Below are 27,368 nucleotides of genomic sequence, written 5' to 3'. Positions count from 1 at the left end.
GGAAATCTGCAGATGCTGGAATTTCAAGCAACACATATCAAAGTTGCTGGTGAACTCATCGAAGTTGCTGGAGATTTGAAATCTCTTTCAGTTAGTCCTGACGAAGGGTCTCGGCCTGAAACGTCGACTGTACCTCTTCCTAGAGATGCTGCCTGGCCTAAAACGAAGAGAAGTTGCTTAGCAAGTAGAAGGATCACCTGTAATGAAACTTGGTGTAAACTAGGAAACTTACAGTGGGTTTATAAATGAAGTTTATGAAATGTCTAGCAAAAAACAATGAATGGTCACACTTTAGCAGGAGACAGGCTGAATCAAAGTCAGAGGAGCAGACTGATGAGGTGATAGCATACTATCTTAGTGAGATGAGTGTGGCCTTGGAAGGATGGCTCAATGTTCATTAGGCTTCAACTTGTCAATCATCTCAATGGTCAGAGAAAGTGATGAATTGACAGCTGGCATCCAAGACGGGAGTGGGGCTGAAGCCAACTGCTCAAATTTGCAGTGAGTTCAAAGTTCAAAATGAATTTATTACCGAAGTACCTACACGTCACCATATACTACCTTGAGATTCATTTTCTTGCACGCATCTGCAGGAAAAGAATACAACAGAATTTTGCAAAAAACTATACATAAACAAAGACTGACAAACAACCAATGAGCAAAAGTCGACAAGTTGTGCAGATAAAAATAATACAGGGAACATGATCGAAAGTGAGCCTGTAGCTCAAAGAATCAGTTTAGAGTAGTGCAACTGAAATTATCCACACTGGTTCAAGAGCCTGATGGATTTAAGATAATAATTGTTCCTGAACCTGGTGTTTCTGATGCCTACTGATGTCACGGGGTCTGTGGGTTCCTTTGTGCCCAGAACCTGTGAATTCACCAGGTCTATTGAGCAGCTGAACAGGTTTTTGAGAAGGTGTTCAACATCCTTTGATTATATTTTTCAAAATTATAATACAATTTAAATGCAAGTTGAAATATCATAAATAAATTTTACTAAATTCCTTCTGTAAGATCCAGTAAGGAAGATACAACACACATACAAAAATTAGTATTTAAGGCTAAATTGTTTGCAAGTGGTAATTATGGCATAATACATCCTTAAAACTTAAATGATTAAATTAGATTATGAGGACACTCAGTCCTCGTTTATTGTCATTTAGAAATGCATGCATTAAAAAAAGGATACAATGTTCCTCCGGTATGATATCACAGAAACACAAGACAGACCAAGACGAAAACTGACAAAAACCACATAATTATAACATATAGTTACAACAGTGCAAAGCAATACCGTAATTTGATAAGAGCAGACCATGGGCACTGTAAAAAAAAAGTCTCAAAGTCCCGATAGCCTCAGCATCTCACGCAGACGGTAGAAGGAAAAAACTCTCCCTGCCATGAGCTTCCAGCGCAGCCAACTTGCCGATGCAGCATCCTGGAAGCACCCGACCATAGTCCGACTCTAAGACCGTCTGAAAACTTCGAGCCTCAGACCAGCCCTCCAACACCGAGGACCATCTCTGCCGAGTGCTTCGACCCTGACCCCGGCCGCCAAGCAACAGGCAAAGCCAAGGATTCAGGGTCTTCCCCTCTGGAGATTTTGGATCACACAGTAGCAGCAGCAGTGAAGTAGGCATTTCAGAAGTTTCACCAGATGTTCCTCCGTGCTCTCACGTCTGCCTCCATCAAATCAGAATTGTGCACGGCCTCCTACTTGACAGATTACAGATATTCATCACTGGAGAGGCCGCGCGCGCTGTGCCGCGCCGCCATCTCCTCCTCCCCCCGAAATGATGCTGCTCAGCATGAGATTTTCCGGATATCTTATAAAGGGACCACATGGTATACACCTGAAACTCACATCAATTCAACTGACTTCGCTTCACTGATACGGAGGAACCTGCTAACACACCTTGTGAATATGTGCTTTATCACCAACAGCAACCTTAGGACTTCTACATTCAGCTGCACATGGGCAAAAGCTGCTCTTTGCTCGAGAGAGTAGCAATGGTAAACAGCAGCAGACTTGCTATCATGACTAATTGTGCGATCTGAGCAAACAGTTACCATCTTCCCAAGCTGTAACATTGGAAGGAGGAGAACAGGAAGTAATGAACACTGAACAGCATCTGAATGGCCTTGTTACAACTAACAGCCTGCAGGACCAATCACAACAGATACATTTTCACATCTATAATACACCAATAATAAACTTAATGCTTTTTGTCAAAGAATATCAATTATCTTCCTATTGCCCACATTCTCAACGTTTATACCTGGTGATCTTTACATACAGTTCTGAACGAGAAAGACAAACTTGCCATAAAAAAACACAAAAGGAAATAAGACAATTATTTGAATGCTGGAGACAGAAGCGACTAAGGATGGAAAATACCTTATAAACCCCTTCTTGTGTTTATCAGTTAGATGTAATGATGTTTCCTAGCTGGAGAGAAAAAGCATTCTGTTCCTCAACATACAAGACACGTGAAGTCATAAAACAGCACTTCCTGGGACTTAACAGGAAGAAAGCTATTGGAGAATTATAAATTCTAGCATCGTGTGTGTGTACACCACCGTCCATTTTACCATATAGAGGAAAGCCTCGAAACAGAAAGGAAACTAGCTACCCATTCAAACTTACGCGCCATACAACCTGTGATAAAATTCCAGTTAATTTCAATCATTCCTTACTTTAAACAAGGCCCCGCCTATACAGGATTATCGAATCTCTTTCAGCTTGAGTTCTGTCAGTATCAGTGGACAACTTCAAATCTACAGCCTCAGTGGAGGTGGGGGTATTGAGGTATTTAGCCCCTCCTGTGCACATCGTTCTTCCGGTTGGACAGAAAATCTGCAGACTTCTTCATGGATGGCAACAACATTCCTTCTTTGTTGATGCTGGCAACAATATTGTCAAATGGGAAAAGATTTTTTCCCCATTCCCATCTGTTCCACAGATGACAAGAGCCATTCTCACTGCACTTAACACTGTGACTTTTATGCAGACAGTTATCTCTGAATATCAAACAAAACTCAAAAAATTTTCAAGGTGGATTATGAAAACCTTGCAGATACACAATAATGAAATAATCCAGTCTGAAGATACTGCAGCAGATATAATTTTCAACTAAATTTATAACAGCCGAACCGGAACACTAGTAATGCTCTCGCTACATCTGCCCTGGATTTAATAGTTGTACAATATCCTTTGGAGAAGACTACTCTTCTGTACTCACATGTGTCTTTGATTGTTGTTCCTGTATGTATTTGAAAACAAGCCAACTAATTAGAAAATCACCCAAATGTAACGCTCATAAAATGCTGGTGGAATGCAGCAGGCCAGGCAGCATCTATAGGAAGAGGCACAGTCGATGTTTCCGGCCAAGACCCTTCGTCAGGCCTGGCCTGCTGCGTTCCACCAGCATTTTATGTGTGATGCTTGAATTTCCAGCATCTGCAGATTTCCTCGTGTTTGCAAATGTAACGCTACAAGTTTATTAAGCAACCGAATCCAAAAGGGCTCAGAAAAACTCGGGTCAAAGGACTTTTGTAGGACATAAGAGGGTTTCTTGTCCTGTATAGCAGTGGTCCCCATCCTCCGGGCTGTGGACCGATACATTGCCGTGAAGAATGCAATGGTGCAGCGGTAGTCGGAACATACCCAGCACATCTTTAAGAAAAAAACCAAAATAAACAAGCTAATTAATTAGGTGCCACCTGGCACGTAAACGTCGGCCCAGATCATAGGTGATTACCGATTACGTTGCCTCTGACCTGGGCCGACATTTACATGCCGGCGGCACCTAATTAATTAGCTTGTTTATTTCAGCTTTTTTCTTAAAGATGTGCTGGGTGCATTCCGACCACCGTTGCACCACTTCGTTCTTCATGGCAACGTATCGGTCTGCGGCCCCGAGGTTGGGGACTGCTGTTGCACAGAATATGGACCATTTCTACTCATTGTGTGCCTTGCCAATTCTGTGGCCTCAATTCCACCACCATCCCCACTTAACCCAGAAAACTTAACTTGCCCTGTTCCATCCCTTCCCTCAGTCTATTCGACTAAGTTTGCTGCAGAGTATTCAGGAGCTCAGGACTCCACAGGAAATGAAAATTAGAGGATGCATGACACACAAAACGCTGGAGGAACTCAGCAGGCCAGGCAGCATCTACGGAAAAGAATACAGTCGCTGTTTTGGGCTGATACCCTTCCGCAATCAGGCCAAAGGGTCTCGGCCTGAAACGGCAACTGTACTCTTTTCCATAGATGCTGCCTGGCCTGCTGAGTTCCTCCAGCATCTTGTGTGTGTTGCTTTGGATTTCCTGCATCTACAGATTTTTTCTTGTTTGTGATAGGATGCATGAGCAAGCTGCCACAAAACAGCAATGGAACCACAGCAAGACTGCTCATTTTACAGTCATGTTGGCTGAGTCATTAATATTTAAAAGGACAGCTGAGAGAAACACCCTTGCACTTTTATCAGTGTTAGGGCCTTCAGCACAACTTGCCCATTCTGACTCAAGATGCCTACCTGAGTTAGTCCCAATTGCCTGTGTTTGCCCCATATCCCTCTAACCTTTCATATCCACATACCGGTCTAAATGACCTTTAAAAATTGCATTTCTACCTGCCCCTACCACTTCCTCTGGCAACCATCATCCACCTTCTCCCCTCCCCGTGTGAGAAGGTTGTCCCTCAAATTCTTCCCTCTCTCACCTTTAACTTTTATGCCCTCGAGCTTTAGACTCCCCTACCCTGGGTAAAAGACTGATCTTTCACTTACAGTACTTTGCAAAAGCCTTAAGCACATTTATATAGCTAGGGTACCCAAGTCCTTTGCACAGTACTGTAGTAATTTTATGTATTGCACTATACTGCTGCTGCTGCTGCAAAACTAACAAATTTCATGACATATGTCAACAATGATAAGCCTGATTCTGATATGGGTCTCTATTGTAGACTGAGAGTGGGAAGGGGGCAGGGTGAGGGGAATCATGGTTGGGAAAAGGGGAAGGGAGAAGGGAGGGAGTAGGAAGCACCAGGGAGACATTCTGCAATGAATAATAAACTAATTGTTTGGAATCAAATGACCTTGCCTGCTGTCTCAGGGCTGGGTGTGTCTGTACCCGCACCACCTACCCGCTCCTGGCACTCCTTCTCTGCCACCTGTCCCACACCACTCTCTTGCTATTCCCAACATCCATTGCTCTTACCAGATATACAAAATGCTCTCTGCTCCACATTGACAAATACAGCACTGTGCAAAAGTCACAGGCACCCTAGCTATATACTATGCGCCTAAGACTTTTGCACAGTACTGTATCTGCCCCCTTCTTGTTTTTTTTTTTTAGCATAAGGTCACCTTTCAGCCTCCAATGCTCCAGGGAAAACGGCCCCAGCCTATCCAGTCTCTCCTGATAACTCAAGATGTTCAGCCCTGTTAACATCCTTCAGATCCACCTCTAGCGGCAGACCAGGATATACCATCAAACCAGTATAGAAATGGGGCAAGTGCCCAAGTGCCTGCGGAACAACTTGATCCTATTATCCTTCCACTCAGAAACTAAATTGTTTCCTATTTAGCTGCAGGTACATGACTCAAATTTGTTCTACCCAATTCCCAGGCACAGTTATTAAACCGGACACTCTACATGACCTGAAAAATCCTCTCCCTCCCGTTTAGTTCCTGAGTGTGAAATTTAAACTATTTTAGCAGAAGCCCATTGTGGAATGCTCACAACAGCATGTTCAGTGATGGATGAAATGCTTGCAATATAATCAATAAGATTGAGAGGAGGTATGGTATAAAACCTCAACAGGTTCCCTTTGGGTGAATACTTATTGAGACACATCACTCAATAGGTCCTTCGAATCGTGCTACCCAGCAACCCCCAATTTAATCCTACCCTAATCACGGGACAATTTATATTCACCAATTAACCTACCAGCCCGTACTTCTCTGGACTGTGGGAGGGAACTGGAGCACATGGTCACGGGGACAGCGTACAAACTCCTTACAGGCGGTAGCGGGAATTGAACCTGGGCTTCCTGTACTGCAAAGCATTGTGCTAACCACTATGCTACCATTAACGAGAAACAGTTCTGATGGTGCAGGAACTAAAGGACCACAGGACAGGGATTGAAGATTATCACAAAGGATTGAAAATTATTACAAAAGACTGGAGGGTGTAAACCTTTTTAAGAACAAATAGCAAGTAGTTAGGATCTTGAATGCACTGCTTAAAAGTGTGTTAAATGCAGATTTAGTTGTGGTTATTAAAAAGGAACGGCATAAATATTTTAAAGCTTTCTTAAAAATTGCAACGTTGTGGTGAAAGTGCAAGGGATTGTGTGGTGTTCTCTGCAAAGAGCAGGCACTGACTCAAAGGGATGAATGTTCCTCTGTGCAGTTTTATTTCCTGTAATTCAAGCATCAGTCATGTCAACCAAAACATTTGTGCGGAGTCTCAGACTTTACCTCCTCATTCCAAAGAGGCACAAAGCTGGTGCATGCTCCTAGACTGGGAGCTCAACTGCAATGTTTACATTGAATCTTTAGCACTGGGGAGACCAATTGGCCTAAATGCTCTATTCTTGGGTTTATAATCCACACGAGACCCACTTAAATTTCTTTTTCAACACATTCATCTGATCATTCTGCAATAAATGCACCTCTTTCACAAACGCTGCCTGGCTCTGTGTGTGCTTTCAGATTGCTTGGTTTATATTTTAAATGTCCTTTGACATTTCACATTTAACTCATTTAGTGTCTTCTTAAATGCAGCTGAGGAGCAACCCACATTTATTTGTATTCCGGGAAAGGTGAGATAAAGATTCAAATGCAACTTGTGGTAAAAATAGCTCTTAGATTTCATTTAAGGGTTAAAATATGAGCTTACTTGCTGCATAACATAGTCTTCATTATGTTTACTGGATAATCAATGCTGCTGAGTGCTGCCCTGTAAACTGACAACTAAATACGGGAAGACCAACAACACTGCTACAACTTCAGTATGGAAGATGCACGTTGGAATGTTTTAACTATGACTTTAAATACCAGTAAAAAGACAAGAAATTAATTCACATTTAAAAACCAAAATAGAACATAAATGCAACTCACACTTAATTACAGAGGGAAACAGACTGCTTTGTGATCACCAGCTGACCCAGCCTGGATTCAGCTTATTACTTATTTACTGATTTTCCAAAATTTGTACTAATACATTACAGAAGGAAATGGATTAAAAATGTGGAAAGAAACATACAAATTCCAGAGACACACCCACAAAACCAACAGCTTATGTCAACAGAACACAACTCGGGCAATCAAAAAAATTTTACCAACAGCGAAAGATCTTGAAGACAACTTAAGACCACCAATAATTATGTTGTGTGGGATGCAATTAAGTTACAGAATGTTATCATTACACACTGTAAATCTATTCTGCTTTCCACCAGTTACATGACTTGTAAGAAAATGAGTTTATCCTTCACATTATATTTGATTTTTTAGGGGAAAAAAAAGGATCCACCTACCTTGTGCTTCATAATCGGTGTGGTAAGGAGTCGACTGCCTACTCTGTTGAGCTGAGCTCATGCCGAGCACCGACTGCAGTTGTGCCACATTCAAACTGGCTGTAAGTTCACCACTTCGATCGCCGATCTGCAAGAAGACATCCCAAGGCTGAAAACTCTCACTACACAGGAGATTACCTCCGAGCTTATGTTGCCATGTAGTTTAAGGATTTTGGGATGGGGGGGCCCCGTCTGGAGGTGGCAAGTACGAGGTGGGGCAGGAGTTCACGAGTTGAAAGCAAAAGAAAACAGGAAATTTGTGCCCGGTCTGATGCAATTGATGCAACAAAAAAAACAGTCAAAATTCAGAAGCTGCACTGTACATTGATGTTTAATTGAGTTATCTTTGCGCATTCCAGACCACCTCCTGTTTATTGTTGTTTAATGGCCCATCAATCCATATTGCGGCATAGCGGGCGAGCCTTTGATTCTTTCACATTATACTTAGCCCAAAGCAAAAACTGGTCCTGCTAATGAAATATATTCATATGCAAAAGGAACATTTAAATGTTGATATCATACTGTGTAGAATGGAACATTTAAAGACTCGCACAAATCCTTAAACTACTGCGTTTAAAACCAGCTGCTGTTATTGGCATCAGATTCGGCTTCTGGGAAGTTGTTTGCTTTTGAACATTACTTGGGTACCTGAACGCAAAATCCTGTTGGTTTTAAAAAAATTAACCCTGAACCTGCTGAAGAGTAATAGTAAATGGAAAGGTTTGGATTTACATAATGCTCATTCAAGCAGTGACAGAGAAGTATGAAAGAACACCGATTAGCAAAAGTCAGAAATTATACTCAGATGAGCACTTACAACTGCAAGATATAATCATTGTGGTTTCCTTTTCCCATGGCAATTTTGCCCATGTTTTTACTTATTGTCTTCTTTTGCTGTTTTGAACCAAAGAAACGACCTTGTTTTAGAATAATTAGATTTCCTGGACATTTACATTTTGAGACTCCTTACCACAATAATGTAACATTTCCTTCCAATATATAGAAGAATAATAAATATTGCCAATTTCCAACTTTCCTACTTAACTTCCAACACTTCTCAATTCTGTAGTATCCAAACAGCTCTTGATTCTTAGAAATAATAGCTTAAAATTTATACAATTATAAAAGCATCCTATGATGCTGGACAGCACTATTATCAAACAAAATTTGATACTAAGCAGCAGGAAAAAATATCATGAATGAGGTAGTTGCTATTACAAAGGAACTAAGACAAATACAGGTTATAATATCTTGTTCTACGAGTCTGTGGTGGCCAGTGCGATCATGTTTTCTGCTGTATGCTGGGGCAGCAGGCTGAGGGTAGCAGACACCAACAGAATCAACAAACTCATTCGTAAGGCCAGTGATGTTGTGGGGATGGAACTGGACTCTCTGATGGTGGTGTCTGAAAAGAGGATGCTGTCCAAGTTGCATGCCATCATGGACAATGTCTCCCATCCACTACATAATGTACTGGTTGGGCACAGGAGTACATTCAGCCAGAGACTCATTCCACCGAGATGCAACACAGAGCGACACAGGAAGTCATTCCTGCCTGTGGCCATCACACTTTACAACTCCTCCCTTGGAGGGTCAGACACCCTGAGCCAATAGGCTGGTCCTGGACTTATTTCCTGGCATAATTTACATATTACTATTTAACTATTTATGGCTTTATTACTATTTATTATTTATGGTGCAACTAATGAAAACCAATTTCCCCCGGGATCAATAAAGTATGACTATGACTACTATTGGGGAAGGGGGTGTTCATTCCCAGAAAACAAGTCTGTATCATGATTTTCCACAACTTGAAGTCACGTCATCTGAGCAGGTATCAAGAAATGAGAGTTGAAAAAGAAATCATGTTTATTTTTTTCCACATAAACTCTGTTATTTGGTATTTTTATGTCTGTTTATTCAATGTCTTAATTTTATGGGTACTAATTTATGAATTCTCTAAGGGCAAATTTGCATTATGCTGAACAGCCGTAATGAGTGGGATTGCCTGTTTTGAGAAAGGTTCCAGGAGAAAAATTACACAGCTTTTCTTTGAGGCGGCTAAAGATACAGGCCTCACCTCCATAAAGGAGTGATGGAAATCAGTTGAAAGTTTGAGGTTTCATGACATGACTTAGAGTAAGGAGGAAAAGACAAACAACAGTCTGTAACATTGAGTCTTCTGCTGCCTTTGCCTCTGTGCTATTTTATTTGATCTCAGAATGTGGACCATTACTTCAATCTCCATAACTCCTGATCCAACTGCACTTGCTTACCCTCTCTGTATTTATTCAGTGCTAACCAGTGACACAATTCTGACTTGTCTTAATACCTCCACTCCCCTTACACAGTCTAACTAACCCCCCAACACTGAACTTGCAGCACTCCACTACGATCAACAACACAATCATCAACAAACTGCTACTGCAGTGTGACAAACTGGACCCTAACTTACAGAGACCAAAGATCTCACACACCACATCATATCTTCCATTGGACCATGATCCCAACAATAAACATATTAGTGATCTAATTTCCTGACAAGATCTTCACTCCAGAGCCACAAACCTCAGAAAGGAACCCCACTTCTCCCTCCTCTCCAAGACTGTTGTGGTTGGACCAATTCTTCCAACTTGTTGCTGTCCTACAGAATGCACCTCTTCCTGTTTTGACCTCACACATCCATATGGGCTGACTCCTTCCACCACATTTTCCACTTCCCAAGTGACAGTCAGCTCATTTTCACCAAGGGCAACCAATTCTCTATTCCTCCACCACAAGCCAAGATGAATTGAGGGCCCTTTAGTTCTCCATTGCACAGAAGCTCAACCACAACCACCACCCCTCCACAGCCCATCTTGTTTCTCTGCCTGAATGTGATCTTCCTTTGAACTACTCTTATAGAATCACAGTCACACAGCAATGAAACAGTACTTTTAGCCTACTGAGTTGCCTATGACCATCCTTTTTCCAGTCTGCTTCAAGTTCTATCCCGCACCTGTCTTTGGCTATACAATGACACATACAATACAATCAATGGCCACTTTATTAGGTATCTCTTGGAACACGGTATGGCTTGCTGCTGTTGCTGTAATCCATCCACTTCAAGGTGTGACATGCTGTGCATTCAGAGCAGCTGTTTTGCAAATCACTGTTGTAACATGTGGATAGTTGAGTTACTGTCACTTCTCTGTCAGCTTGAAGCAGTCTGGCCATCCTCCTCTGATCTCTTTCAGTTAGTCCTGACAAAGGGTCTCGGCCCGAAACGTCGACTGTACCTCTTCCTAGAGATGCTGCTTGGCCTGCTGCGTTCACCAGCAATTTGTGTGTGTTGCTCCTCCGATCTCTCTCATTAACAAGGCATTTTCGCCCACAGAACTGCCGCACACTGGATGTTTTTTTTTTTAATTTTTGCACCATTCTTTGTAAACTCTAGAGACTGCTGTGTGTGAAAATCCCAAGAGATCAGCAGTTTCTGAGATACTCAAACCACCCCATCTGGCACCAACAATTATTCCACAGTCAAAGTCATTTAGATCACATTTCTTTCCTATTATGATATTTGGTCTGAACAACAACTGAACTTCCTGACCATGTCTGCATATTTTTAAAAAGGTATTTTGACAAGTACTTGGGTAGGAAAAGAGTAGAAGGACACAGGCAAATGGCAAGGGTATCACAGTCAGCCTGAACAAGGTCATCAAGCACTGTTGAACGCCCCTACGACACCAGACAGTACATTCCAACTCTAACTGCTTTTTGAATAAAAATGTACATTTTCTAATTGGATAACCAGTCAACTTCCTGTTCCAAAGCAACAACCTCAACCCTTCTTCCCTGGAATAATTCCAGTAAATTCCTTTTGCACCTTTGTTAAGGTCTTTTTTACTGAGGTGAGATGCTCAGAGATGAGTACAATACTTCAGATACGGCTGACGCAATGATTTATATATGCTGAACATGACATTTACAAAGGCCATTATCCCAAACCTTTTCTAAAACTGCTTTCACCATCTGCCTTGCCACTTTCAATGAACTTTGTACACATCTCCCCAGCTGTGTTTATTCTACTTTTGCTTTGAAAATTATATCCTCCAGATAATTCTGCTTCTTTCTTCCAACCTAAATGGAAAACTCTTTTTCCTCATCAAATTACATTTGCCACACGTGTAACCAAATCTCTTATCTTCTTGTAGTCTAGTACTAGCTCCTCCGCAATTTACTAAACTTAAAAAAGCTTTGTGTCATCTGAAAATTTGGGAAGTATATCCTGTCCTTAATATACGTTAAAGGCAGAGGTCCTACGGCAGACTTGCAGTGAACTCCAGAGCACATGGAGACTCGAAAACAAAATTTCACTGCTGCAGACACAAGAGACTGCAGATGCTGGAACCGGAGCAAAAAACTGAACTGCCAAGGAGCTTGGCCAGTGAGGCAGCTTCTGTGGAGAGAAATGGATAATTGACCTTTCACGCCAAGACCCTTCATCTGGGATGAATTTTGCTCCAATCTTTCACTACTCCTGTTTCCTAGCGCTTTGACATTTTCCTATCCATCTCCATGCAGCCTCTTTCATTCCATGGATTTCAGTTTTGATAAAAAGCCAATTACGTCATACTTTATCAAGTGCCTTTTGAAAGTTCATAAACTCCACATCAACCTGTTCTGTTATTTCATTTAAAATAAAGGCAAATTGTGTTTAAACAATGTCTTTTTCCGGTTTTAACTGTTTCCTGTTTTTACTGTTTTTCCCTCCACTCAGTGCACCCATGTTTAAATGTCTATTAATTGTGTCCTTATGTTTCTTTCCCCAGCAAACATGCTATATTTATACTTTATTGTCACCAAACAATTGATACTAGAACGTACAATCATCACAGTGATATTTGATTCTGCGCTTCCCGCTCCCTGGAGTACAAATCGATAGTAAATATTAAAAATTTAAATGATAAATCATAAATAGAAAATGGAAAGTAAGGTAGTAAAGGCCTGATGAGTGGTCTCAGCCCAAAACATCATCTGATTTTTCCCCTCCAAAGATGAGGAATAGAAACACAAAATTCATTGAGCATTTTGCGTGTTACTCAGGATTTCCATAAAGTGTAGAATCTCCTGTCTTTATCACAAGCTATACTGATTGGTTTGCATTCATTGTGTTGAGCACTATTCTATTTATGAACAGGGAATCCTCAGTGCTCACCCTCAGGTAGCATCTCGGGGAATCAGGGTACATGGGGAACATGCAGGAAAATGGAACTGAGATAGATGATTAGCTATCATCTTGGCAAAGTCCTGGACCAGGCTGGAAGGACCAATCAGCTTCTAATTCTCAACTAATCTTTATAAAGATAGATGTTTTGAAGATTATAGTCAGGGGCTCTGAAATGCTCTCCTCTCAACAAGTAGGCTAGGATCCAGGTGTCTTATCCACTTTAAGTACAGCTAGCCTTCTCCGATTCTTAGCCCATCCAGTATTTCAACCACGCCTCCATTGCTGAGTCTCCAGCAGTAGTTCCTTCCTTCTTTAATGAAAATTTAAGTACTTATTTGCTAACTCAATCATTTTCTCTGCTTGGCAGATTATGTCCCAACATAATGTAACCAAGAACTGTGCAGAGGCAAGGCAAATGGTCTTCAAACTTGTATATTTCATCAAATTCATAAATGTGGCCTAACGGTAAAATTACAAATATATTGCACTGAGGCATTGATTTAATCAAATAAAAGATTAAGAAGAGTACTTCTGTACACAACAAATGCTTAGAATTAAATATTTTATAGCATAACATTTTTTTGAAGTGGATTCATCAGGTCTAAGTATACAGCCAAATGCTCCTTGCAGTTCACTGTTCCCTTGGGATTGCACTCAAGCTGTGTAATACAGTCATAACCAAATCTCATTACTTAATAATGACTTGTTTTGCTTTAGTTTTTCTTTGTTCTTTGGCAGTACAAAGTCGGGAAATGTTAGAGTTGACAAAAGGGCTGGAGAGAGAATACACAAGGGAAATGAGAGGCTGATATTTTACTGCGTGAGCCTTCTTGTGGAAGATCACGACGACAAATGACACGATTTAAATTTTAGTTTCAACACCTTCACTTTTAACTAAGAGTGGGCAATACAGATGACTTTACCAGAAAGGCTCAGAATCTATCAGCCCTCTCCCATTAATATAACAGTGATACAAACACAATATTACTTATTTACCAGCAATTATTTAATCAGAATAATGCTTTTCTCTCATTAACATGCATCTTTAACACCACCATGACCAAGACATTTATTTAGCAAAACTAGAGCAGAACAAGCTACAAGTTAATGTGAACTTGCTGACTCCACTCAAAAACAGGCCCTCATCAGTCAATAAGGATGAGACGGTAGCATAGCCACTGTCATAAAGGAGTTCGAACTTTCTCCACATGACTGCACGGGTTTCCTCTGGGTGCTCCGGTTTCCTCCCACTTTTCAAAGATGTACGGGTTCGTAGGTTAATTGGTCACGAGTGTAATTGGATGGTGCGGGCTCGTAGGGCCCACTACCACGCTGCATCGCTAAATAAATGAATAAGAACGTCTAAAAGTGAGCCACTGAACTACTTTACAAAATCAAGAGTTTCTCACATTTATTTAAAAACCATACTTGCCACCACAGAAAAACACTAACCCCTGAACAACAAATGAACCTCTTGACACTGTCTGCATGCTTATATGGAGTTGCAGCCACATGTTCGGCTGATTAGATATTTGCATTAACAAGCAGGTGAAAAGGTGAACTTAATAGAGTGACCACTGAGTGTATTTTAAATCAGTGGTCCCCAAACTCCGTGCCGCAGACCGGTACATTGCCGCGAAGAATGCAGGGGTGCAGCGGTAGTCGGAAAGCACCCAGCACATCTTTAAGAAAAAAACCGAGATGAACAAGCTAATTAATTAGGGTGCCGCCCGGCACGTAAATGTCGGCCCAGATCAGAGGCGACGTAATCAGCAATCGCCTCTGATCTGGGCCGACATTTACGTGCCGAGTGGCACTTAATTAATTAGCTTGTTTATTTTGGCTTTTTTCTTAAAGATGTGCTGGGTACGTCCCGACTACCGCTGCACCGCTGCACCCTTCATGGCAATGTATCGGTCCGCGGCCCGGAAGTGGGGGACCACTGTTCTAAATGCTCTGCCCGTTTCTCAAGGCTAATGCCCACTAATTCTTACATTAGCTAAAACAACTTGAGTTTAACCAGACTGAATGCACTTGTATTCATCCAGATCCTCATCAAACCTCTCAAATAATTCAAAGCATTCTTGAAAAAAATTACATAGCAGTTCTCATGAAATCTCAAGCAAGAGAGAGTACACCAGACTATGAAACACATAGAGCTGTCTTCTGATGCTACAGATTTCCCATGAAAGCCAGCACTTCATTGACACTACAGTGATGGTTTAACACACAATGGATTCAGAAATTATTTAGGTTTTTCAAACCTAATTCCAATAACCGTATTATCAAATATCTATACATTTGGTAAGGTTTTATTACAGATGCTGTGTAAATAATGTTAATTTGGTTTTAAATTAATACCATAAATGAAACGGAGAACTTGCAACAGAATGATCTGCACAATTACAGGTAATGATGCTTTGCTGCAGGATATTTCAAGGACACACTGACATCCGAAGAACCCACACTTTTTACTTGTTGATCAAAAAATATTACCTTAAGCAACCAAGCTGCACCATTCTCCTTCAAGTGAAGCACCATTTTTGGCCAAGTATAACTTTGGAAACTGTTCTGAAGTTAGAAGAGTTGGACGGACTTCATGATAAACTCTTTCAGTTAGCAGTAAACAAATTCAACATTTCTCACCCATAAACTACCTTTAGATTTAGGAACGTGTATACTGTAAAAATGCACCGATGCCATATGCAGGTACCTTTGATGAAATCAGTATGATTTTTAACATTGTTTTGGAGGGCACAACGATACAACAGAAACTAAAAGCTGTTCATGTACTGTATAAATCAGTATTAGATGAATACAAGTATAGTTTGCTTTGTAATATAATTATGTTAACCATTAACAGTTTATAGCACAACGGTGATCTAATCAGAATGTATGACTGCTGAAGAAGTTGATTGAGAACAGAATACATACTGCCCAATTTCTGATAAAGTGAGCTCTGTCATTTGCAACTGAGGCTCCCCAGAACCTTGTCTACCAGAATTGTAAACTTTTGAAGGAGGACTTTTTGTTTTGACAGGTAAAGTCACAATTGCAATTAACCTGCAGCACACAGCTAAAGTAAGCTCCACAGATACGGAGGCCTAGTTATGGCTTATAACAATTAGGCCTTCAGTATTTCATAGAAGGACTCATCTCTTCAACAGCTTAGTCAGTTTCTAATTAGCCCAATTCTGCATATGCAATTTAGATGTAATTACCGTGACTAATTAAAGCGTTACCGCTAATAGCAGAACAATTATACAACCCACAGGATTCGAATTTTGAGTTACTAATTTAAACATATGAAATGCTGATTACCTGGAGAACAAATGCTGCTTACATTTTTCAACACGACCACGCTCCATCTGCTGTCTGCACAGGGCTACACTGTACTCTCACTTTAAGCACTTCTGGCTCTCCACGCCAACCTGAATGCAATGTGGGACCAGGTATTCCCAGGCATCAGTGAAGATGCTGCACTCTTTCTAAAAGGCTTTTTGAACACCCTCCAGTCTTCTTCTTTGTCTACCTGGTAACCTCTTACTACAAGAGGGCTTGGAATGAAGTGTTTCATTCAGCCATCTGTCATTGGGCATGGGAAGGACATGGACAATTAACACATTAACGTTCTGTCCAACAGCGCAGACTGTGAGCAATAATGCTTGGGATATTGGCCTTGGAGAGAATGCCAACTTTGGTTTGCTTGTCCTGCCAGTAGATTGGAAGATTCTGTGCAGTAGTGGTCCCTCTTTTGCGCTGAGGTACCTGTGTATACTCCATGACTCAGAACCTGACCAGTGCTGTTTGGTAAACCATAAGCATTGTATTGAGTTTGAAGTCTGGACCTTCAAGCACACTTGCCCCCATTGAGACCGAGAAACTGCGATAGCACATGGAAGAATGATAATATTGACATCTGTCTTTACTGAATGCTGGCTCTCGAAATATGAGGAGTGGTCAATATTTCGCAGGGTCTCATTGTGGGCCATCGTTGTCAGAAGACAGTGCTGTACAATGGGGCAGGTTGGTACAGGACATCTGTTTTGTATCTGCTGGGTGTCGGGTCCCTCCTTTATACACCCTACTTTGGTAAACGAGCCAAAGGTGACTTGAAACTCAGTGTCCATAGGTGTGCACGCAGCATTAATGCAGCTTGACTTCCACAATTGAATTCTGGAATTTAGGAGATTGAGGGGGGATTTTATTGAAACGTATAAAATCCTAAAGGGATTGGACAGGCTAGATGCAGGAAGATTGTTCCTGATGTTGGGGAAGTCCAGGACGAGGGGTCACAGTTTGAGGATAAAGGGGAAGCCTTCTAGGACCGAGATGAGGAAAAAACTTCTTCACACAGAGAATGGTGAATCTGTGGAATTCTCTGCCACAGGAAACAGTTAAGGCCAGTTCATTGGCTATATTTAAGAGGGAGTCAGATATGGCCCTTGTGGCTAAAGGGATCGGGGGTATGGAGGGAAGGCTGGTGCAGGGTTCTGAGTTGCATGATCAGCCATGATTATACTGAATGGCGGTGCAGGCTCGAAGGGCCAAATGGCCTACTCCTGCACCTATTTTCTATGTTTCTATGTTTTATGTTTTATAACTGGAGTGACCTTGGTGTTAAGTGGAAGCAACAATGGTCAGGTTACCATCTGCATACAGCTGGCGGCTTGTTGGAGCTGTGGAAAAACCTTTGGGGCAATAATACAGTCTTGCTTAACACCAGTCGCAGATTCATGAAAGTACTGAAGCTGCCCTGAGGTTATTTCAGGATACTTTAAATGTGTTCTGATCAAATCCACATACTATCTGCTAACCAAATTGGACAGGTCTTTTGCTATTCATCCATTATTTTTGTTTCTCATACACAATATTCAGAACTTTAGATATACCTCACTGCTTTACCATCTTAGTCTAAAATCATTTATTTTATTCTGGTCAGCATGCAGCTGATTTGAATTGCACAATGCAAAAGAAGTTTAAGATTCACGATTGTTTAATGTCATTTCCAATACACAGGCGTAAAGGAGAATGAAATAGTTGTTACTCCAGATCTGATGCAGCACAAATTAACACAATAAGATAAAGACACAATAATATTTTTTTAAAAACACAATAAATACGTAAGACAGCTTATCAATATACAAAGATTGATTGTATGTCCATAAAGTGACACTCAGCACAGGAGTGTTTCTACATAAGGTGACTGACAGGAAATGATAAAGTAATGGTGGTTGGGGATGTGAATGTGGAGGGGTGGGTTAGTGGGCGACGATGTTGATCATCCTTATTACTTGGTGAAAGTTGCTGATTTTAAGTCTGGTGATTCTGGCATGGATGCGACATTGCCTCCTCCCTGATGTTGCTGGTCCTTTTTCTGACACCTTTCTGTAAATATATTCTTGATGGCTGGTAGGCCGGTGCCGGTGATGTGCTGGGGAGTTTTAACTACCTGTTGTAAGAGGCTCCTGAGTGCCACAGTGCAGTTTTCATACTGTACAGTGTTGCACCTTGTTAGGATGCTCTCCTCTGCACATCTGTAGAATGACGTGAGTATAGATGTGCATAGTCTCCTCAGAAAGTAGAGGCATGAGTGAGCTTTCCTGATTGAGCATAATGTGTTTTGGGACCACGAAAGGTTGGGCGAGATGTGCATGTCCACGTGTTCGAAATTGCTCACAGTTTCCACTGCTGTGCCACTGATGCGACTTCTCCTAAGGTCAGTAACCACCTCCTCTGTCTTGTTGACAATGAGGAAGAAGTTATTTGCCTGGCACCAGGCCCTGAACTTTTCCACCTCCTCTCTGTAGGCGGTCTCATTGTTGTTGTTGATCAGCCCCACACCGTCAAGTCATCGTGAACTAGTCAATGCGAGTACTCGGGAATTTGGCCGTGCAGACATGTGTGAGCAGAGAGTTCAGCAATGGGCTCAGCACACAGCCCTGGGTACTGAGGATGACTTGTAGCTGGAGCGGTTTGTATCCTGACAATCCAAGTTCTGTTGGTTATGAAGTCCAACACCCAGTGGCACAGTGATGTATTTAGATCAAGGGATAGGAGTTTGTTCACCAAGATCCGTTGAATGCCGAACTGAAGTCCAAAAACAGCATTCTGATGGAAGATGTGTCAGGGCCAGGTGAATGACAGGTGCTTTGGCATCTGTCACAGAGTGGTGCTGACTTTAAGCATATTGGTGTGTGTCCAATAGCGAAGTTGCTTGTGACATGTCAATTTAATCTATTTGCACATTGCAATGAACTAAACCTTTAGTGTTCATCTGCTTGAAGCCTTTCCATCACAAGAGGAAAAGAAAACCCCAGTTCAGTGTGCTACACTTGGCAGAACATTGTGGTTCAGTAATTTAGGGAACTTTGCTTTATCAGAGGTGTCATTTGTTGGAAAAAAAAACTAACATGCCTTTTGAATTTCCTACCACTAAACGTATGTATCTTTACCTCCCCCCTCTGCTTTCTGCAGGGATTGCTCCCTCCACAACTCCTTTGTCCATTCATCCCTCCCCACTAATCTCGCTCCCGGCGCTTATCCCTGCAAATAGCCTAAGTGTTGCACCTGCCCATATACCACCTCCCTTCTGGGCCCAAGGCAGTCCTTCCAGGTGAGGCAGCACTTCATCTGAATATCTGCAGGGGTTGTCTATTGTGTCCAGTGCTCCCAATGTGGCCTCTCCTACATTGGTGAGACCCGTCGTAAATTGGGGGACTGCTTCATCGAGCACCTCTACTCCATCCGCCAAAAGAGGTCTTTACTGTGGCCAGACATTTTAATTGCATCCCCATTCTTGTTCCGACGTGTCGTTCCATGGCTTCCTCTTGTGCCAAGATGAGACCACCCTCAGGGTGGAGGAGCAACACCTTATATTCCATCTGGGTAAGCTCCAACCTGAAGACATGAGTATGGATTCCACTTTCTGGTAAATAAATTCTACCTGAACCTCCACCTTCCTCTATTCCTCACTCTGACCATTTTACCTCCTCTCACCTGTCTATTACTCCCCTCCCCCATTCCGTCTCCTCCTCCTGCCCTTTTCTCTATGGTCCACTCTCCTCTCTTATCAGATTCCTTCTTCTCCAGCCCTTGACCTTCCTCAACCATCTGGCTTCACCTCTCACTTTCCAGCTGACCTTCCCCTACCCCCACCTTTATACTCTGGGACATTCTCCTCTTCCTCCTCAGCCCTGAAGAAGGGCCTCAGCCTGAAACGTCGACAGTCTATTCATTTCCATAGATGCTGCCCGACCCGTGGAGTTCTGATCAGGTTACAGTGCTAATAATGTCTCAGTACAAGAGAGAGGCAGAGGCAGAGGCATTAAATAGTGAACAAATGTATGCAATAGCCGGATGTCCAGTTATTCTGAGTGAATATTTGAGGTAAATAACAAATGAACAGGGGGAAATGATCAGAGCTTTTCTAAAATGCATTACTGCAATCTGTATTATACAACCTGAAGGGATGGTGGACACAGCACACTTCAAACGGTTAAGCACTTCAAGGGAATGCTAATAAGACTTGAGAAAATAGATGTAGTGGAGGACTAAATCAGATAGATCTTACAAAGAATCAGGTGCAGGAAAATGGACCCAAGGGAAGCCTCCAATTCTGTAAGATTTTATAATGTGGGTCTGACAGTTTCTTACCTCTCTGGAGATTTCTAGGTGTCTTGTTGCAAAATGTAGTCCTTGCTCATGGCTCCCAAGGGATACATAGGCATTTCCTAGACTCCAGCACGCTCTGCCTTCTCCGACTCTGTTCAAAAAGGCAAAAGGAACATCTGATAGCCCATTTTCTTGTAACCTATTGTGCAATTTTGGATGAGATTAGAATATTTCTCTCATCAATCACAAATGCAATAGACAATATTTCTGATCTCTCAGTTTTACTATACGATAATGAAATATTAAAAATTTGGCTTTAGAGTTCCTCTCCTAGTATAACTTGCCATTGCAAAGCTTTTTAAGTGGTTTCTATCCGTTTCTGCACAGAGAAAATTATACCACTGGTAAATATGCGAAGATAAATAAGAACATAGGGCCCACTGCTCCCTGATATGTTTTATTACAGACCAGATTCACATGATAAGCTTCGCCTTAATGTTTGGCCTTGAGCATAAGAAAAATCTGACAGAGTTAAAAATGAAAGAATACATCAAATGTTGCACAGAATATTGTGTGTGAGCTTCGGGAAAGTCAAGCCTAGTAACAGCGTTTGTTTAGAGTTTTTTGAGCTATGGCAGAATCGGTATCCTACAGCTTTGTCCGATTTACTGTGCAAGGAGGAGGTGGAAGGTAGGGGTGACAAAGAAAAAATCTGTATCACTTTCTTCAGTTATATGATTTGAGGACAATCGTACAGGAAGAGACTACTTGAGGCTCACCGATAAACAACAGTCATAGCCTACACAGCCCACTATCACTTTTTTTTTCCTAAGTTAACATTGCTTTGACAACAATGCCACCACTTTTTTGTTGTGTCAAGAAGGCTCAAGAACAATTGTTTTTTCAGATCACTAACTATTAGACGAGCAGCTTAGGAGGAGACAATGGCGCCTAACGGCGACTCCCTTTGCTTGCATCTTCGAAAACAGCTGTATTTCTATCCTTAATATCTCTATTTTTCCCTTTCAGCATTCTTTTGAAGACCCTGGCCAGGTGTTACATGCTGACTACGGTTCTTTGCAGGGATGGGACCCACTCTCGGGGCTCCATGACTGGCCGTTATTTGGCATGCCAAGGGTGCAGCCTAATAGCTTCGTTTGCATTTGGTGGTTTGAGATTTCGAGGTTCTGGAGACGGAGGGATCGGAGGTCAGTGTCCGGGCAGGAGATCAGTGTGTCACGGGAAATGTAAGATCTAAGGCTGTGTGCCCAGAGACCCGAGATCTTTGGGCACAGAGCTTGGAAAAAGCGGTGCAACGGACTTTAAACCAGCAAGTTGTTTGTTATGTCACCCCTCTTGCTGTGAAACGGAGACACCTCTTTCTCCCTTATTGGCGTGGGGAAGGAGAGAGAGAGCCTGTGGTATGTCGTATACCAGATGAATGAGCAGTCTTTGGAGGACTGCAAGTCTGTGTCTTTGCTGTTGCTTGCTGTACGTTTGAGTGCTCAGTGGTGGGTGCCGATGCTTTATTTGCCGGTGGAGGGAGGGGGGAATCGTTGTTTGCTATTGCTTACGTGCAGGAAGGGGGAGAGCTGGGGAAGACTTTGGGGTTCTAACATTTAACTTTTACTCCTTCTTTGGGGGCACTCCTCTGTTTTCGTGGATGGTTGCAAAGAAAAAATGGGATGTGGATTACAAATTACAGCAGGAGATAGAAAAGGCCTGTCAGAAGGGCAATGTCATGATAATCGTTGGGGATTTTAACATGAAAGTGGATTGGGAAAACCAGGACAATACTGGACCTCAAGAGAGAGAATTTGTAGAATGTCTAAGGGATGGCTTTTTAGAACAGCTTGTTGTTAAGCCCACAAGGGGATTGGCTGTGCTGGATTGGGTGTTGTGTAATGATCTGGATAAGAGAGATAAGAGAGCTCAAGGTTAGGAACCCTTAGGGAACAGTGATCACAATATGAAGAAGTTCACTTTGAAATTTGAGAAGGAGAAACTAAATTCCAATGTGTTGGTATTTCAGTTGAATAAAGGAAATGACAATGGCATGAGAGGGGAACTGGCCAAGGTTGACTGGAAAGGGACATGTGCAGGAAGGACAGCAGAGCAGCAATGGCTGGAGTTTCTGTGAAAAATGAGGGAAGTGCAAGACAGATATATTCCAAATAAAAAGAAATTTTCAAAGGGAAGAAGGATACTACCATGGCTGACAAGTGAAGTCAGAGCCAAAGTAAAAGCAAAAAAGAGGGCATACAAGGAAGCCAAAGCTAGTGGGAAGACAGAGGATTGGGAAGCTTTCAAAAACTTGCAGAAAGAAACTGAGAAGGTCATTAGGAAGGAAAAAATGGATTATGAAAGGAAGTTGGCGACTAATATCAAAGAAGATACTAAAAGCTTTTTTAAGTATATAAAGGGTAAAAGAGAGTTGAGGGTAGATATAGGACCAATAGAAAATCACGCTGGAGATATTATAATGAGAGACGCAGAGATGGCAGAGGAACTGAATGCGTATTCTGCATCAGTCTTCACAGTGGAAGACATCTGCAGTATACCAAACATTCAAGAGTGTCAGGGAAGTGAAGTATGTGCAGTAGAAATTACGAGTGAGAAGGTGCTCAGGAAGCTTAATGGTCTGAGGGTGGATAAATCTCCTGGATCTGAAGGAATGCACCCTCGGGTTCTGAAGGAAGTTGCTAGAGAGATTGCAAAGCCATTAACAATGATCTATCAAGAATCGATAGACTCTGGCATTATACCGGATGACTAGAAAATTGCAAATGTTAATCCACTATTTAAGAAGGATGGGAGAAAGGAAACTATAGACCTGTTAGCCTGACATCAGTGGTTGGGAAGTTGTTGGAATAGTTTGTTAGGGATGAGATTACGGAATACCTGGAGGCACATGACAGGAAAGGAAGGAAAATCCTGCCTGACTAACCTACTGCAATTTTTTTTTGAGGAAATTACTAGCAGGGTAGACAAAGGAGATGCACTGAAATTATGTAGTTGGATTTTCAGAAGGCCTTTGACAAGGTGCCACACATGAGGCTGCTTCGCAAGATAGGAGCCCGTGGAATTACAGGGGAGTTACTGGCATGGGTGGAGCATTGGTTTATCGGCAGAAAACAGAGAGTGGGAATAAAGGGATCCTGTTCTGGCTGGCTGCTGGTTACCAGTGGAGTTCCACAGGGGTTGGTGTTGGGACCACTGCTTTTTAAGTATGTCATTGATTTGGACTATGAGATTAATGGATTTGTGGTTAAATTTGCCGATGATACAAAGATAGGTGGAGGAGTGGGTAGTGTTGAAGAAACAGAGAGCCTGCAGAGAGATAGTTTAGGGGAATGGGCAAAGAAGTAGCAAATGAAATACAATGTTGGAAAGTATATGGTCATGCACTTCGGTGGAAGAAATAAAAAGGCAGACTATTATTTAGATGGGGAGAGAATTCAAAATGCAGAGATGCAAAGGGATTTGGGAGTCCTTATGCAAGACACCCTAAAGGTTAGCCTCCAGGCTGAGTTGGTGGTGAAGAAGGTGAATGCAATGTTGGCATTCATTTCTAGAGGTACGAAAAATAACAGCAGGGATGTGATGTTAAGGCTCTATAAGGCACTCATGAGACCACACTCAGAGTATTGTGTGCAGTTCTGGGCTCCTTGGTTTAGAAAGGATATACTGATATTAAAGAGGGTTCAGAGAAGATTCACGAGAATGATTCCAGGAATGAAAGGGTTACTGTATAAGGAACATCTGGCAGCTCTTGGGCTGTATTCCCTGGAGTTTTGGAGAATGGGGGGGGGGGGGGAATCTCATAGAAACATTCCATATATTAAAAGGCCTGAACAGATTAAATATGGCAAAGTTATTTCCCATGGTAGGGGATTCTAGGACAAGTGGGCACAACTTCAGGATTGAATGACGTCCATTTAGAACAGAGATGCGGAGAAATTACTTTAGTCGGAGGGTGGTAAATCTGTGGAATTTGTTGCCACGAGCGGCTGTGGAGACCAAGTCGTTGCGTGCATTTAAGGCAGAGATAGATAGGTTATTGAGTAGCCAGGGCAACAAAGGGTAGGGGGTGAAGGCAGGGGAGGGGGGATGTCTGGAAGAATTGGATCAGCCCATGATTGAATGGCGGAACAGAATCAATGGGCCAAATTCAGGATGTATATTGTATACATTCTCTGACATTAAATGTACATTTGAAACCTTTATTCTCCCTAGTGAAACTGAAATCACAAAAGGTGCATCTAGGTTGCAAGGTAATATCTTCCTCCAAGAATGCCAGCAAAATCTTGATGTAAAGACCCATCCGTTTGAATCACGGTCACTGTATCAGCTAGAAAATTATGTTCCACAATAGTTTGCAGAAAGATTACTGATAAGTAGTATTTTCTTTGTCAACGTTATTAATCATGGAGCCCTCCTGGCAACAAGAAGTGGCAGTGTGAATTCTTAAAGTGATTTTCTTCCCAATGCTTATCACCACTTTATATTTATTCAAAGTGTGTGCACCTAGTTCTGCAGGATTAAGACAGGTGAATCAATTATCCTTGCCAAAGCTGGCTGGAACAGTCTGACGATATCACTCGAGGGAAAACTTGAGTGTGGGCAGAAAATTTACTTGAAACAGAATGTGCTGAGGAGTGAAATTTTCTCATTCAATGATGATAAAAAGTCAGAAAGGCTTTCATTAATAATTACTATTGAAAGTTTTATCCCAGTGATATGTACGTGCCATTCCATTAAAGAAAACTACTTTACTGCCCCATAAGGTCTCCATTCCTGCAAAATGCCAACCACCAGCATCTATTTTTGGCCATCACTGTTTTGAGGCTTGACCATACATCCAAACATTTTAAGGTTGATATATTTTCAGGGTGCACGTCTTTGCTGTGAGACTGAGCTCCAGGTATTAGGTTCACTCTCGCAGAAGAGCTTTATTTACAGACAGGCTGATCAGAGACCGCTGTACAACAAGCTGATGTCTTTAGACATCTTTGTGCGATATGAAATGCAACAATGTTCAATATTTTAGAGTGCTTATCAAAAACAATGTATAAAGACTTTTAAAAAACTGTAAAAAGCTTCTACTTTTCCTCAATCTCAATCCCACTAAAACAGTTGACAGTAACAGACTACATTCGGGAATGAGAGGGTTAACATATGAGGAACGTTTGTCTGCTCTTGGACTGTATTCCTTGGAGTTTAGAATAATGAGGGGAGACCTCATAGAAACATTTCGAATGTTGAAAGGCATGGACAGAGCAGATGTGGCAGAGTTGTTTCCCATGATGGGGGAGTCTGGCGCGAGAGCGCATGACTTAAGGATTGAAGGGCGCCCATTCAGAACAGAAATGTAAAGAAATTTTTTTAGTCAGAGGGTGGTGAATCTATGGAATTTGTTGCCACGGGCAACAGTGGAGGCCAAGTCATTGGGTGTACTTAAGGCAGAGATTGATAGGTATCTGAGTAGCCAGGGCATCAAAGGTCATGGTGAGAAGGCGGGGGGGTGGGACTAAATGGGAGAATGGATCAGCTCATGATAAAATGGCAGAGCAGACTCGATGGGCCAAATGGCCGACTTCTGCTCCTTTGTCTTATGGTCTACATTTCTTACCTGAATTATCATTCAATTGAGATCACGATGATTTGCTTACAAACCGAATGCTAGATGATACGGGACCAGGTATAATGTTCAGAGTATTAAACGACCTACACTACATCTCTGAATCTAGTTTTCCGTTGACATGGTCAGACAGCTACCTGTACCACAATTTATTCGATTGTGTAAAAACATACAGAACTGTAAGCTAGACTGTCCAAAGGAGGAAAAGTAATTAAGAAATGGATGAAGGTTACTTGAAAAGGCTAGCAAGCAACTCTGAATAACCAAACTCCTAGTCAGAAAACTCAAAGACAAGTTACAGGAATGAAGAATACATGCTTGGGTTTACTTTGAGAGGTCAAACTTCACCATAGAAAGGTCCAAACTGAGTGCAGATGCTATTCTTCTGTAGGGTTCTCAGTATTAGCTGGACTGTTAACTGTTATTTGCTTATTACCAAAATGGCTTCTCGTACTGTTAACTGCTGAGCAAGGGGTTCTCTGTAACAGCAATGATTGGGTTATACTATGTGATAATGGATATTGTATTTATTTGCTAGCCAATGGAGGTCATGTTATGTTATTTTATATACGTGTGCTGAGTTGAGGAGCGGGGGCTTTTTCGAGAGGCGTGCAGAGAGGACGGACGTGTGGGGAACGGACAGCGGTTCCAGGGCGGCAGATACTGGACCTCAGGGGTTCGGACGGTGGCCGGAGTCTCGGAAGGACATTGTGGATGGAATCGGAGGCGTAAGCTCCAATGTATTAAAATTTTATGTGCACAAGACTGATAAATTACTTATGTGGCGCCTTTTCTTTTAGTTGTTGCTACTACCCCCTCACCAAAAATTTGCTATAAAGTATAATTCTTTACTCGCACTTGGTATATCGTTTGATATTTGTGTCGTGGCTGATCACTGGGCGCCTCACACAGTATCCGCACCAAAGCATTTGCACTGTTTGGCGGGGTCGACGGCTATTCACCCTAGGCAACGGGAGTCAGTTGGAGCAAAGGCTGTTACATTGTGGGGGCTCATCCCGCGGATTTGAATTCTGTCGGATATGGGGTAAGTTGCCCAGGTTAAATTAGAAGAGATGGACGCGGATAAAATTGAACTTTGGTGTGAGATCGAGGATGTCCCAGTTAATCATGCCTGCGTATTAAGTGGGGTGGATATACCTACCCTGGACGATGTGTTAATTTGATGTTTGAATACGGTCAGCGCTATCGGTAAGGTTGTGATTGTAAGCAGAAAGATTGGTAAAACGGGGGACTCAGCCTTTGTGCTGATACAGATGGGTGCTGACGTCAAGGAATTGGGACTGCCGCCGTCTATC

General features: G+C 42.0%; 1 protein-coding gene across 5 annotated transcripts in view; it reads right to left on the bottom strand.

Moving 5' to 3' along the window:
• gpsm1b (G protein signaling modulator 1b) overlaps nucleotides 1-27,368 on the bottom strand; it is a 279,264-nt gene that overhangs the window by 76,897 nt on the left and 174,999 nt on the right. For all 5 annotated transcript variants that reach the window (XM_072240285.1, XM_072240286.1, XM_072240289.1 and 2 more), the window contains 2 exons: nucleotides 20,454-20,562; nucleotides 7,547-7,673 (listed from right to left, as the gene is read on the bottom strand). In XM_072240285.1, coding sequence (XP_072096386.1) covers nucleotides 7,547-7,673; nucleotides 20,454-20,562 — 236 coding nt within the window. The remainder of the gene's footprint in view (nucleotides 1-7,546; nucleotides 7,674-20,453; nucleotides 20,563-27,368) is intronic.

This window comes from Mobula birostris, chromosome 22 (assembly GCF_030028105.1).
Source record: "Mobula birostris isolate sMobBir1 chromosome 22, sMobBir1.hap1, whole genome shotgun sequence".
Classification (NCBI taxonomy): Eukaryota; Metazoa; Chordata; class Chondrichthyes; order Myliobatiformes; family Myliobatidae; genus Mobula; species Mobula birostris.
Note: the sequence above shows the minus strand (reverse complement) of the source record. Positions and strands in the feature narration are given on the sequence as shown.